General features: G+C 37.0%; 1 protein-coding gene across 1 annotated transcript in view; it reads left to right on the top strand.

Moving 5' to 3' along the window:
- LOC127409881 (unconventional myosin-VI-like) overlaps positions 1-13814 on the top strand; it is a 490797-nt gene that overhangs the window by 71372 nt on the left and 405611 nt on the right. The window contains exons 30-33 of the mRNA XM_051644812.1: positions 710-748; positions 2014-2117; positions 3555-3686; positions 6317-6535. Coding sequence (XP_051500772.1) covers positions 710-748; positions 2014-2117; positions 3555-3686; positions 6317-6535 — 494 coding nt within the window. The remainder of the gene's footprint in view (positions 1-709; positions 749-2013; positions 2118-3554; positions 3687-6316; positions 6536-13814) is intronic.

Below are 13814 nucleotides of genomic sequence, written 5' to 3'. Positions count from 1 at the left end.
TGATATATTGTGTATATGCATCTCTCATATATATCCTGCACAATTTATTTTCAGTTACAAGTATGTCTTTTTGTGGTTTGACGGCTTGAATGAAACCTCTTCAAAAATACATACAGAGAAATTGAATAATCATTTATTAAACCAATTTCATACGCTAACATGCAAACTCATGAACGTCACTTTCATTCTTGAAGTAGAAAAACATTTGTAACTTTTGTGTGTGTGCAGTATGTGTAAGGAGCTCTAAAATATCCATCCTGTTTTGTGAAACCTGTGCCTTGTGACCCGTTTCAGTAAATGCATCACCCCCTTGTGATCTCCCAACGTTATTATGCCAGACATTCAGCAGAAGCCCAACTGAGTGAATTGGAAAGCATGCAAATTAGGCTTCTAATTTAAAAGTCAGCTAATGTTAATATGTTGATGCCTCAAAAATATATAGATAAAATAACGTGCCGATCAATTATCGATATTTTATGACATGCTTAAAAAAATACCCATATGAATCAATATTGAATCGAATTGAGAGCTTGTGAATCGGAATCGAATCGGGAAATCTATCAATACCCAGCCCTATTTTTAAATACAGAAATGAGGGGAATATTCTTCTATCACATCCACAGATAAAACACATACTGTAAAAATACTAACACAAATAAAAGACATTCATATACTAACATGTGTATGGTCCAATCATCATGTCCTATAGGGAGGAAATGGCCAAGGAAATGTCTGATCTGCTGGCTCGGTGCGTAGAGGGGTTTGTTTATATCACTACAGATCTATTTATAACCAAAAGGCTAAACCATATCTTCTGAAAAATCACTTGATGACAATCAAAACAAACTACAAATTCATACAAATTGGTAACATGATTTGCGTAATTCAGATAATCTAGATCAATCAAAATATTTAATATTGTTCAATTATTTCAAATTATATAGTTATATTAATAATTAATAATAACTACAGTAAAATACTATGCAGTTATTGTAGTAGCCAAATTGTAGTTTAATTTCTGCTCAAGAATAAATCTGTTTCCTCCTTACATCTAATTAAAAGTTTCTATGCTTTTGTTCATTTTCTGAAACTAATCGTGAAAGATTGTTATTGTTTTTGATGCTATTCTTATTACTGAGACTTGTTCTTGTTATTAGGATGTTTTTTAAACCATTCGTTACTCTGACAGCGATATTCCTAATTGAAAATTATTTCAATTAGGAATTGATATTATATAGAAATATGAAATTACACACATGGAAATATGCAAATTATGTATATTTTATATTTGAGCTTCTTAAAAGTCGTCACCCTTTGTTCTGCAAACTCTGTTCTTTTTCTGCTAATTTTCTCTGTTCATTCTCTCAACCAGCTTCACACGGCATATCCTGAGATGCTTTTTAAACAGTATTGAAGGAGTTTCCATGTATGGTTTATGGTCAAATGATCTTTAAGATTATGAGAAACAAATTCAGTAAAGCGTGCCCAAACTTTTGACTGGTATTGTATGTTTGTTGTGATGTTATTAGTTATTTTTAGTACCATTGCAAAGTCTGATTCATTTGAATGGACAAATAAAAAATCATTACTCAATAGTGTTCTCAGTTATTACATTTTAAAAATTTCTAGTCATCTCAATCAATTGGCTGCTTTATGTACAATTGGGTATTTATTTTTTTTATACAGAATACACTGATGTGATAGTATATATTATATATTTTATCTATGTATAATTTTTACTGAAAAAATTATTTATCAAAAGATTAGTTGACTGTTGACTGTGACTTGTTTAACTACTCTGTGTTATGAGTAGCTTGGTAAACTACAATTTAAAAGTAAGGAAAGGCAGAGGTAACTCAAATGCCAAGCTCTCATTAAATGTCTAAAAGCAGTAAGAAATTCTGTCAGAGGAATTGTATTGTATTGTATTGTATTTTCTAAAATGGCATTCTCAGTAATGTTCATTTGCCTTTTTGCGCCCTTAAAATTGCTTGATTTGGTTTTTGTTTCCAGAGGTCCACAGGTATTAGGCACTAACACTCAAGCGGATGTCAAGAAGTATGAACTGAGCAAGTGGAAATATGCTGAATTACGAGATGCCATCAACACATCCTGTGGTAAGAAAGATTTGATTGAATAAAAATGTTTTCTAGGGCTGTTAATAAAGTTTAACAGCTGGATGGAGAGCAACAAAATGGAACTCAACTCAGGCATTCTCGGCAAGATGCAACTGTCAAAGACGTCCATATAACTCATAGACAAACAATAATAATTTTTTTAAAAAGCACAGATGGAACTCATCCTGTATGAACTACGTCTACCTCGGACAGATTTACAAACATTTACACAATAAAGTGCTAATGTCTAATTTATATAAGCAAATATAATCATTATTAAAGCTGCAAGCAGCAATGCGGATTCCTCTTCAAAACTGCAAATTATGTAAAAATTGACATGGTAGAGACATGTACTTCACACATGTACACAACTTTTCATTAATTTGTTATTAAACATTGCAAGAGTCTTCATATGAACTGGTGATTGAATCAAAGTATCGGTTTTATGACTAGCGGATTTGTAAAGCATTATTTTAGCATTAGTGATAAATAATAGTAAACTGTAATTCTGTCATCTTATGACATAGCAAGGTGAAATTTTGCACAGTACTTCAGAGTGATGTTATCTTGAAGCCTGTTATGTTGGAAAAAACATAAGTCAAAATGGCATTAGAATTTTTGGACATATGGAAATTGAGACAATGTGGACATTTACATAAATGCACACCTTTCAGCCTTTTGTATTGTATTCATTTTTGCTAAATATCAAATTGAAAGACATATATCCTACATACACATACCGAGTTTCAAGTCAATTGGAGCTATGGTTCAGGAGGAGTAGATTTTGTAGTTTTGGACAAATTTATATTGTACAAAATCCATCATGGCGGACTTTATGGGTTCTAGAGGCTTTTTTTGTTCCTCATGAGAAATTAGGCATATATACCAGGTTTCAGAAATTTTGGACTTATGGGGTGGAAATGGCATCACTTTGAAAATGGACAAATTGGGGCAAGGCCTGTAGCGCTACCTATAGGCTCACGTGGGCCATTTTTGGTGTGGTAGTTTCTCGTGGCCTGTATGTGCCAAATTTCAAAACTTTTTACCAAGGAGATCTTGAGTTATTGGGCAATTTAGAGCTACAGGAATAATAATAATAAGAAGAAAAATACTTACAAAAACAACAGGTTTCCTCCAACCGGAGGAATCCTAATAATAATTAATTAATTGTAATTAATTCAATTAAACATTTTAATCAGTTGTTTTATTCATAAATGGGAATAATGTATTTATTTCGTTTTTTTGTTGTTAATTTGTTAGAATTAGTTTCCTTTGATTTCAGCATGTAAATAGAAGAACGTTTACGACAATATATACATTTCGCAGTAGAAATTTGAAACGGTTGTTGTTTATGCTTACGAAAAATGTTTATAATGGAAATGTCTTTTATTTGTTTCCAACTCTCTTTTTACACTATTATTCTTTCTCTGCTGGTAGATATTGAGTTGTTGGCGGCATGTCGTGAGGAGTTTCACCGAAGACTGAAGGTTTATCATGCATGGAAGTCAAAGAACAAGAAACGCAACACTCAGGATGAACAGAGAGCTCCAAAAGCCATCACAGACTTTGGTAAGAAATGCCACAGCTTCATATTTATAGAGTGACCAGACTTCCCGATTTTCAAACCATGTCCCACGTCCTGACAGAATTACAGTCAGGATGCCATTTGTCCTGATAATTAGTCTGGTGTTTATTTTGATTGCTTTTAACCCTCCTATGATATTGAAAAATGACCTCTCCCTTTGGTATTCATGGTCATTTTATACCGGAAGGGTCAGATGTGTAACCCTTTTTTTTTTAACTTTATGATGATGATGATGATGATGATGATGAAAATGGTACCATTTCTTCTTACCTGAAGTAAGAACAATAAAATTATGCATTTCTTTTGATCTTATTTACTTGTGAATTTCTCAATTTTACCATTAATTTGCATATACAAATAAGCACGTCTATAAGTTGAAACATTAAGAAAATATGAGAATGTGACAAATTGGAGGCAGATTGCTGCCATCTGGTGAACAAAATATAAATAACATGACTTGAAAACCATGTCATGCCAGTAACAGCCAGCAGATGGCTGTAGCCACCTATTGTGCAGTCTGATGGCTTCTCATAACCTAATTTTATATTTTATCACAAGATATGCAGTTGGATGTATACTTAGACATTATCAAACTATTATTTGGCAAAGTGTCAGTTTTTGCAGTTATTGTTATTATGTTTGCAATCAAACCTGACCATGGTGTTAGAGAAGAGAAGACACAGAATAAGCATTTTTCAACCAATAATTTATTATAAACATTTGAAAACTCAAAATAAATGCATAATAATGTAAAGAAACAGAAATGAACGGCAAAATTCTGAAAATTCCATTAAAGTATAAAACAGAAGAATCAGAGTAAACATTTTGCAATTTCCAACTTTCTATTGTAAAAATTTATTTTTCAAATGTGTGTGTGTGTCAGATTGCTGTCATCAGCTGGAAAACAACAGATGATTTGTAATGCCAACAATGACCAAAAGATAGGTGTAGAGCTCCACTTATTGATGCCCTGGTTCTCTCTCTCTCTCTCTGTGTGTGTGTGTGTGTGTGTGTTATCGTCTCACCCCTATATTTCTGAGTGTGTCTGTTTAGCATTGTGACTGATTTATTTATTTGACAAATGTTAAAAAAAAAAAAAAGCTCTGTGTTACAGTCTCACCAGTTCATGTTTTTGTTTTTAGATTTATTGATTGTATTTGACAGATCATTTTCAATGGTCAGTCAATTTTGACCATGAATACCAAAGGTGTGGCTTTTTTTTTTAGCAACCATTAAGACCACTTAGCCCAATTTTTTTTATTTTATGTCCGGATGGCAAATGAAGGAAAAGTCACCAAGTCTTGTACTGCTCAGATAAAGGAAACCATTTTTATTAAAAGAGTACAATTTATTTTGGTCAAAAATGACCGAATACCATAAGAGGGTTAATGAGACTGCAACTATCTAATAGCTTATTAAAACAAACCTATTCACTTTTAGTAATCTGATAAACCATTTCCATAATCTTAAAAACATGACAAAGAGAAATCTTAAAGGTGTAGTTCACCCAAAAATGAAATTGTCATTATTTATTCACCCTCATGTTGTTCCGTATGACTTTCTTCTGTGTTACACAAAAGGGGAATTTTTGAATAAATTCACCTTTTCACCAGGCCCCTAACATGTCTACATAAACCTAGGAGGTCTCATTAAAACACTGAGATTTGCCATAAGTGTGTTACATCCCGTCTAGGGTATTAGGGTGCAAAATAAATAGCACAAGAATAGAAATTCTTTTCTGTTTCATTTCGAAATAGTAAAAGTCGGTGGAATAATTGGAAGCCAAGGCGTCAGAGGTAAGACCAAAATAATAAACCATCAGTTAACTAACTCCCCAAAACATAGATAAATGACTGATGAAATTACAAAGAGAAATTAAATACAATAATTACCTCACTAACATAAACCAATTGAAAACAATATCTACAGTAAACAACCCCCTGCAGCTTTTCTAATGATAACTATTTACATTATGTACAGAATGGCATTGCTCGAGCAACAATCAACCCAACTGTCAATATACTAATAAACAAACTAGGCAAGCATCAACAATATGAAAAGCAGACATTTTTGACTACTTGAAATGTCATTGCATTAGATGCAAAATATCAATGCAAGTTTGCAAAACAAATATGCTTAAAGCTTTTCTCAGACATACATTTTTGAGCCATTTTTGCGATGACTTTTAAGCAACTGGTGTCACACATGTGTCCAAATAGAGTAACCACAGGTGTAGTTCATCACATTAACTATGAGCATGTTCTACTTACATTTGATAACCAAAAAGTGTCACAATTTTTGTCTTCATTTTGAGCAGTATGTCTATTATTATAATTTAAAACATACATTTTAACAAAGGAAAAAAAACTAAATGTGTTGGTTTCGGCAATGCAATTACAGTGATGACAATTTTATGGGGATATGTGCATAATGGTCATAAAAAATGTCACAATGCACTTTTATTTCTTTTGGTTTTTGGTCATGTTTTCCCATACTTGTGCACATTAGACAGAAGACAAACGGCATTTTTCTTCAGAAGTATCTTTGCTTTTAATTAATACTTAGGTGGTTTCCAGACACTATTAATGAAAGATGTGTTGTTATTATCCTGTAGCCCAGCAAAACCTGGTTCCACCTGTCATGCCTCGACAGCAGGAGATCGTGATGAACCGACAGCAACGATTCTTCCGCATTCCCTTCATCCGACCGGGGGACCAATACAAAGACCCCCAGAACAAGAAGAAAGGATGGTGGTATGCCCACTTTGACGGCCCGTGGATCGCCAGACAGATGGAGCTGCACCCAGATAAACACCCCATTCTACTGGTGGCAGGTCTCATTCACTTTAAAATACATTTAAATACATTTCTTCAAAGCTTAAGTGCGTAATTTGACTCAGGTGACACCAAAGAGATTTACAAAAATATATGTTTTCAAATGGGTTTCCTGAACACTCCCCCTGTCTTCCATTGGTTGAAAAACGAAAGTCCTGCCCTAAACTCTCAACATTAGTTGAGTTGGTCGAGATGCCAAACAGAGCAAGGTTTTGATAGTGCTGCAGAGTCACAGTGTTTACTTTTGTTATGAGAATCAACCTACAAATGGCTTACAGTACTTACAGTGCATTCAGAAAGTATTTAGACCCCTTCATTTTTTTTTCATATTTTATGTTGCAGCCTTATGCTAAAATGCTTTAAATATATATTTTTTTCACATCAATCTATACTCCATATCCCAGAATGACAAAGCAAAAACCAGATTTTTGATAACTTTGCAAATTTATTAAAATGGAAAAACTTGGAGGTCATGTGACGCCATGCGAGGAGCGGTCGTGTGAGCGGCAAGCTCTGTGCACTTTGCTAATTTTATTACTATTTGTGTCATAAACCAGTGAGATTTGATACATCCTGATTCATAACTGTTCTAGGAAGACAATATGTCAAAAAATTCAAAATCCTTGGGCTCTGGAGATATTAAAACACACTTACGTGCTCGGGCTGATTCCCTGAAGCAACAGGCCAAAGCCCTGGACTCAATTCGGATGGTGAACTGAAAGAAATCCGGCGTGAATTGATGAATGTGTTGGCAATGCTGACGAAAGTCATTGCAGACTTGGAGGATCATGTTGTAATACATCGATCGATTACTTCAATGGAGTTGGTTACAAGATTGTCAGACATCGAGAGACAGATTGATTATCTGGAGTCATCGGAGAGGGAATTAACTGCTAACCCGCTAGCGACCAAGGCAGATTTGCAGTGCGTTTGGGAAAAACTAAAGGATTTGGAGAATCGTAATTGACAAAACAACATCCGAATTGTTGGAATTCCTGAGCATGAGGAAGGCCGAGATATGGTGAAATTCCTAGAATCTTCCTGAGTCTGCTCACAGATCCACGGAGGAAGACAGGCCCCGATAAATTCTGGCCAAATTTCTGAGATCATCCGATAAAGATCTCACATTACGCAAGGCGAGGAGTAAAGGAAAGCTTTCTTGGAAGAACCACAGCATTTTCTTGTTCCCAGACTTTGTGAATTCGACAAGAGAGAAACATGATCATAGTGAAGCAAAAGTGTGCAAGCCCCCTAGAGCAGCATTGACACTTCTCAGGATGTGTAAAAATCTTGGTCTTGCAGATACTTTGAGTCGGGGGACAAAGTAGGGAAGCTTTTGGCTAAATACATAAAGCAGAGAGAGTCTTTTTCTACCATTCCCTCAGTGAAATCTGCTGGTGGTGAAATATTTACCTCGGCTATTGATATTTATAATGCTTTTAAAGAATGCTATCTTTATCTCTATAGTTCCACATCTTCATCTACTGATGAAGATATTAGAAACTTTGTGGAACAATTAGAACTCCCTAAACTGACGACTGAGCAGAACAATTCTCTTGATTCTGAGATAACCTTGGAGGAGCTTGGCGAGGTAATTAAAGCCTTGCCTGTAGAAAAGGCTCTGGGGCCAGATGGTTTTGCTGCTGATTTTTCTACAGAACTGGCTCCAATTTTGTTAGAAGTTTATACGGAATCGTTAAAGAATGGAAAGCTTCCGCCAACCATAACACAAGTCCGGATCAGTCTGGTTCTTAAAAAGGACAAAGATCCAAGTGAGTGCAAGAGTTACCGTCCAATTTCCCTGGTCCAGCTAGATGTAAAAATATTGGCAAAAATCCTGGCTAACTGATAAAGTAGTTATGATGTCTCTTATACATATAGATCAGGTGGGATTTATTCTTTACATATGGGGCTCCTCTGATAACATTAGGCATTTCATCAATATCATATGGTCAGTGGTGAATGATCAGACTCCGGTCACTGCTATCTCACTTGACTCCCAAAAGGTGTTACGGGTTCAGGAGTACTTTTATTGGATGGATTAAGTTACTTTATAGACCCGGTAGCAGCGGTACAAACAAATGGATTAATTTCAGATTATTTTACTCTTGATAGGGGCACCAGGTAGGGTTGACCTCTTTCCCCATTATTGTTCTGTCTTGCCCTGGAGCCATTAGCAGCTGCGATAAGAAAGGAGGATGATGTTCCAGGGGTGGCGGCAGGAGGTATGGCGCATAAGCTTTTGCTTTACACAGATGATATTTTATTATTTGACTCTGACCCCACTAGATCTATGCCTTGCCTTCACAGAATTATGAATACCTTTTCTAAGTTCTCAGGATACAGAGTCAGTTGGCCTAAATCTGAAGCTTTGGCTCTGACAGTGCACTGCCCAGTAACGGCCTTCCTGCTGGGCGCCTTCCAGTGGCCCAGACAGGGCATTAAGTATTTGGGCATTTTATTCCCAGCAAATTTGTGTGATTTATTTAAAGTTAATTTTGACCCCTTAATAAAAAGGTTTTCGAGCTATGTGAGCAGGTGGGCTTCATTACATTTATGTATGATTGGGAAGGTTAATGTTATTAAAATGAATTTTATTCCAAAATTCAACTACCTGCTACAGTCTCTCCCTGTAGATGTCCCCCTCTCTTATTTCAAGTAATTTGATAGCATAGCGAAGTCCTTCATTTGGAATGGTAAGCGTCCTAGATTACATTTTAATAAGTTACATAGGCCGATCGACAAAGATGGGCTTGGCCTACCCAACATTTGTTTTATTATTATGCATTCGGTCTTAGATGTTTGGCTCATTGGTTGCTTCCACCTGAGAGAGCCCCTCCCTGGTTTTGTATTGAACGGGAAGTTCTTGCCTCTATTTCGCCATTGCAAAGCCTTTATATCAAACTAATTGGAGAAGTTAAGTTACACCCCGTTATCTCGCATTTGCACTCAGTATGGACAAAAGTGTCCAGAATGTTTAATTCATACATTTATTTAAATGTTGCCTCAAGCATATGGATAAACCCTAAATTATGTATTGATAACTCCGCTTTCTGCTGGTCAGAGTGGATTGTGAGGGGGTTACTACACTCAGTGACCTATATGAGAGCAGAGTGTTGAGATCTTTTGAAGATTTGGTTAAACATTTTGGGATTCCTAGATCTCAGTTTTTTTAGGTATTTACAGCTGCGCCACCTGCTCTGTACTATTTTTGGGAGTATCATACACCCCCCCCTCCCCAAAGTGGCAGATACTCTGGGAGTGGTGATTACTGCTTTTGGAAAAGGTCATGAGGCATCAGTGTATTACTCCCTACTAATTCAGTGTCTGGGGGACGGAGTTTAACTTCTCTCAAGAGAGTATGGGAGAAAGATTTAAACTTGGTATTGGAGGAAGGAGTGTGGGCTAAGATTCTTAAAAAGGTTAAGTCTGCATCTAGTGATGCAAGGGTGCGTCTTATACAATTCAAAATTTTGCATAGATTTTATTGGACCCCCTCTAGACTGTATAGGCTTGGTCTTAAAGACACACCCACCTGCTGGAGATGCCAATCGGAGGATGGAGACATGGTCCATGTTTTTTTATTTATTCATATGTATATGACAGTAGAAAAAACGCAACACATATATAAAGAATCAACATTTTACATTTAAATCCTACTAATACAATCCCACCCTGACCCCTAACGAACACCCCTGTGGTCCCACATAACACACACACACAATCCAAAAAATTATATATATATATATACACATACACGCACATACATACACATATACACACATATATACATACATACATACACATCCACATACATAAAATAAATATATATATATATATATATATATACACAAATAAATAAATAAAGTAATAATAAACATACATGATTAAACTAAACTACACTCTCCACATCCTCTCCCCGAGAGTCCCCCAAAAAAACTAAATATTTGCCCCATTTTTTAGCAAATAAGTCCTTAAACCCCAGCCTTTTACTTACCGCCTCTTCAAATGCAGCTACCCTCCCCATTTCCACACACCACTCCGAAAAAGAGGGTGCTCCACTTGACTTCCAACCCCTTCAAATTACTTGCCTGCCGATCATGAGACTGGTCATAACCCAATTTTTTATGTGATTATCCCCTAAATGCATGACCGCCCCATCACCCAAAATACAGAGTCTGGGACAGAGCAAAACCTGAGTATTCAAAACATCACACAAATACCTCTGAACCCTCAACCAAAACTCCTGGATCTTAACACACCCCCAAAAGACATGGGTAGTGTCTCCAACTTCTGACTGGCATCGCCAGCAAGTGGGTGTGTCTTTAAAACCAAGCCTATATAATTTAGAGGGGGTCCAATAAAATCTATGTAAAATCTTAAATTGCATAAGGCGAACCCTTGCATCTCTAGATACAGACTTGACATTTTTAAGAATCTTAGTCCACACTCCATCCTCCAATACCAAATTCAAATCTTTTCCCCATACTCTCTTGAGAGAAGTCAAGGCTCCATCCCCCAGACTCTGAATTAGTAGGGAGTAATACACTGATGCTTCATGGCCTTTTCCAAAAGCAGCAATCACCTCTCCCAAAGCACCTGCCACTTTAGGGGGGTGCGTGCCACTCCCAAAAACAGTGCAGAGTAGGTGGCGAAGCTGTAAATACTTTAAAACTGAGATCTGGGAATGCCAAAATGTTGAACCAAATTTTCAAAAGGTCTCAATACTCCACCCTCATACAGGTCACCAAGTGCATTAACCCCCCTCACAATCCAATCTGACCAACAAAAAGGGGACTTATTAATACATAGTTTAGGGTTCAGCCATATGCTTGAGGCTGCGTTTAAATAAATATTCGAATTAAACACTCCGGACACTTTTGTCCATAACGAGTGCAAATGCAAAATAACGGGGTGCGACTTAACCTCTCCGGTTTGTTTGATCGAAAGGCTTTGCAGTGGCGAGATAGAGGCAAGAACTTCCTTTTCAATACAAAACCAGGGAGGGGCTCTCTCATGTGGAAGCGACCAATGAGCCAAATGTCTAAGACCGAACGCATAATAATAAAACAAAATCTTGGGTAGGCCTAACACACCTTTGTCAATTGGCCTATGTAACTTATTGAAATTTAACCTGGGGCGCTTACCATTCCAGATGAAGGACTTGAAATAAGAGAGGGGGACATCTACAGGGAGAGACTGAAGCAGGTAGTTGAATTTTGGAATACAATTCATTTTAATAAACATTAAACCTTCCCAATCATCGATAAATGTAATGAAGCCCACCTGCTGACATCGCTCGAAAACCTTTTTATTAAAGGGTCAAAATTAACTCTAAATCAGACAAATTTGCTGGGAATAAAATCCCCAAATACTTAATGCCCTGTTTGGGCCACTGGAAGGCGCCCGGCTGGAAAGCAGTTACCGGGCAGTACGCTGTCAAAGCCAAAGCTTCGGATTTAGACCAATTGACTTTGTATCCTGAGAATTTGGAAAAGGAATTAATAATTCTGTGGAGGCAAGGCATAGATTTAGTGGGGTCGGAGACAAATAATAAAATATCATCTGCGTAAAGCAGAAGCTTATGCGCCACACTTCCTGCCGTCACCCCTGGAAAATCATCCTCCTTTCTTATCGCGGCTGCTAATGGTTCCAGGGCAAGACAGAACAATAATGGGGAAACAGGGCAACCCTGACAAGTGTCCCTATTCAGAGTAAAATAATCTGAAATTAACCCATTTGTTTGTACCGCTACTACAGGGTGTTTTTAAAGTAACTTAATCCAACCAATAAATGTACTCCTGAACCCATACATTTCCAAAATCTTAAAAAGATAATCCCATTCTACCATATCAAACGCCGTTTCAGCGTCAACTTAGATGGCAACGACCGGAGATTGTTCATTCGCCACTGACCACATGATATTGATGAGACACCTGATGTTATCAGAAGAGCTGCGGCCCCGAATAAACCCCACCTGATCTATATGTATAAGAGGTGTCATAACTTTACTTAATCGGTTAGCCGAAACTTTTTGACAATATTTTTACATCTAGTTGGATCAGGGAGATTGGACGGTAACTTTTACACTCACTTGGATCTTTGTCCTTTTTAAGAATCAGACTGATCCGGGCTTGTGTCATAGTTGGAGGAAGCTTTCCATTCTTTAATGATTCAGTATAAACTTCTAACAAAAGTGGAGCCAGTTCATAGGATCTAAAAAATTCTGCGGCAAAACCATCTGGCCCCAGAGCCTTGCTAGTAGGTAGGGACTTAATTACCTCGTCAAGCTCCTCCAAGGTTATCTCAGAATCAAGAGAGTTTTTTTGCTCAATCATCAGTTTAGGAAGTCTAATGGTTCCACAAAGTTTCTAATATCTTCATCAGTAAACGAAGGCGTGGAACTATAAAGATCAATATAGAATTCTTTAAAGGCATTATTAATATCAATGGCTGAGGTAAAACTTTCACCGCCAGCAGATTTCACTGAGGGAATGATAGAAAGAGACTCTCTCTGCTTTATATATCTAGCCAAAAGCTTACCTGCTTTGTCACCCAACTCAAAGTATAACTGTCTTGCCCTGAATAACCAAAACTCCACTTTCCGTGACAAAATTATATCTATATTTCAATCGGGTCAATTCTCTGAGGCCATCAGCTGACATACGGCGCTTTAGCTCTGCCTAGACACTTTTAATATTCTCTTCCAACTCCACAAGTTCTCGTGCTTTGGATTTTTTAATGAATGAGGCATACTTTATGATCCGACCCCTAAGAACCGCTAAGTGCCTCCCAAGCCACGCCCACAGAGGATACTGAGGACCAGTTGGTCTCCATATAAACACTGATTTCGGCCTTTAACATTTGTTGGAAATCAGGATTTTGCAAAAGGGATACATTAAAGCGCCAACTATATGATTTCTTTTTCTCTATATGTGGCATCACCTCTAAACTCACCAGGGCGTGATCTGAGACTAAAATGTTTCCAATTGAGCAATCAACAACAGATGAAATTAGGGATTTGGATATAAAAAAAAAAATCTGTTCTAGAATAAATCTTATGGACTGATGAAAAAAAATGTATAGTCCCTACCAGATGGGTTCAAAAGTCTCCAAATATCTGAAAGACCAAGATGTTTACACATCCTGTGAAGCGTCAGTGTTGCTCTAGGGGGCTCACACACTTTTGCTTCACTATGATCAAGGACTGAATCCATCAAAAAGATTAAAGTCTCCTCCCAATATTATATCATGAGGGGTGCCAGCGGCTTGCAGCAT

The sequence above is a fragment of the Myxocyprinus asiaticus genome, chromosome 19 (genome assembly GCF_019703515.2).
Source record: "Myxocyprinus asiaticus isolate MX2 ecotype Aquarium Trade chromosome 19, UBuf_Myxa_2, whole genome shotgun sequence".
NCBI lineage: Eukaryota > Metazoa > Chordata > Actinopteri > Cypriniformes > Catostomidae > Myxocyprinus > Myxocyprinus asiaticus.
This window is presented reverse-complemented; position numbering and strand designations above follow the sequence as displayed.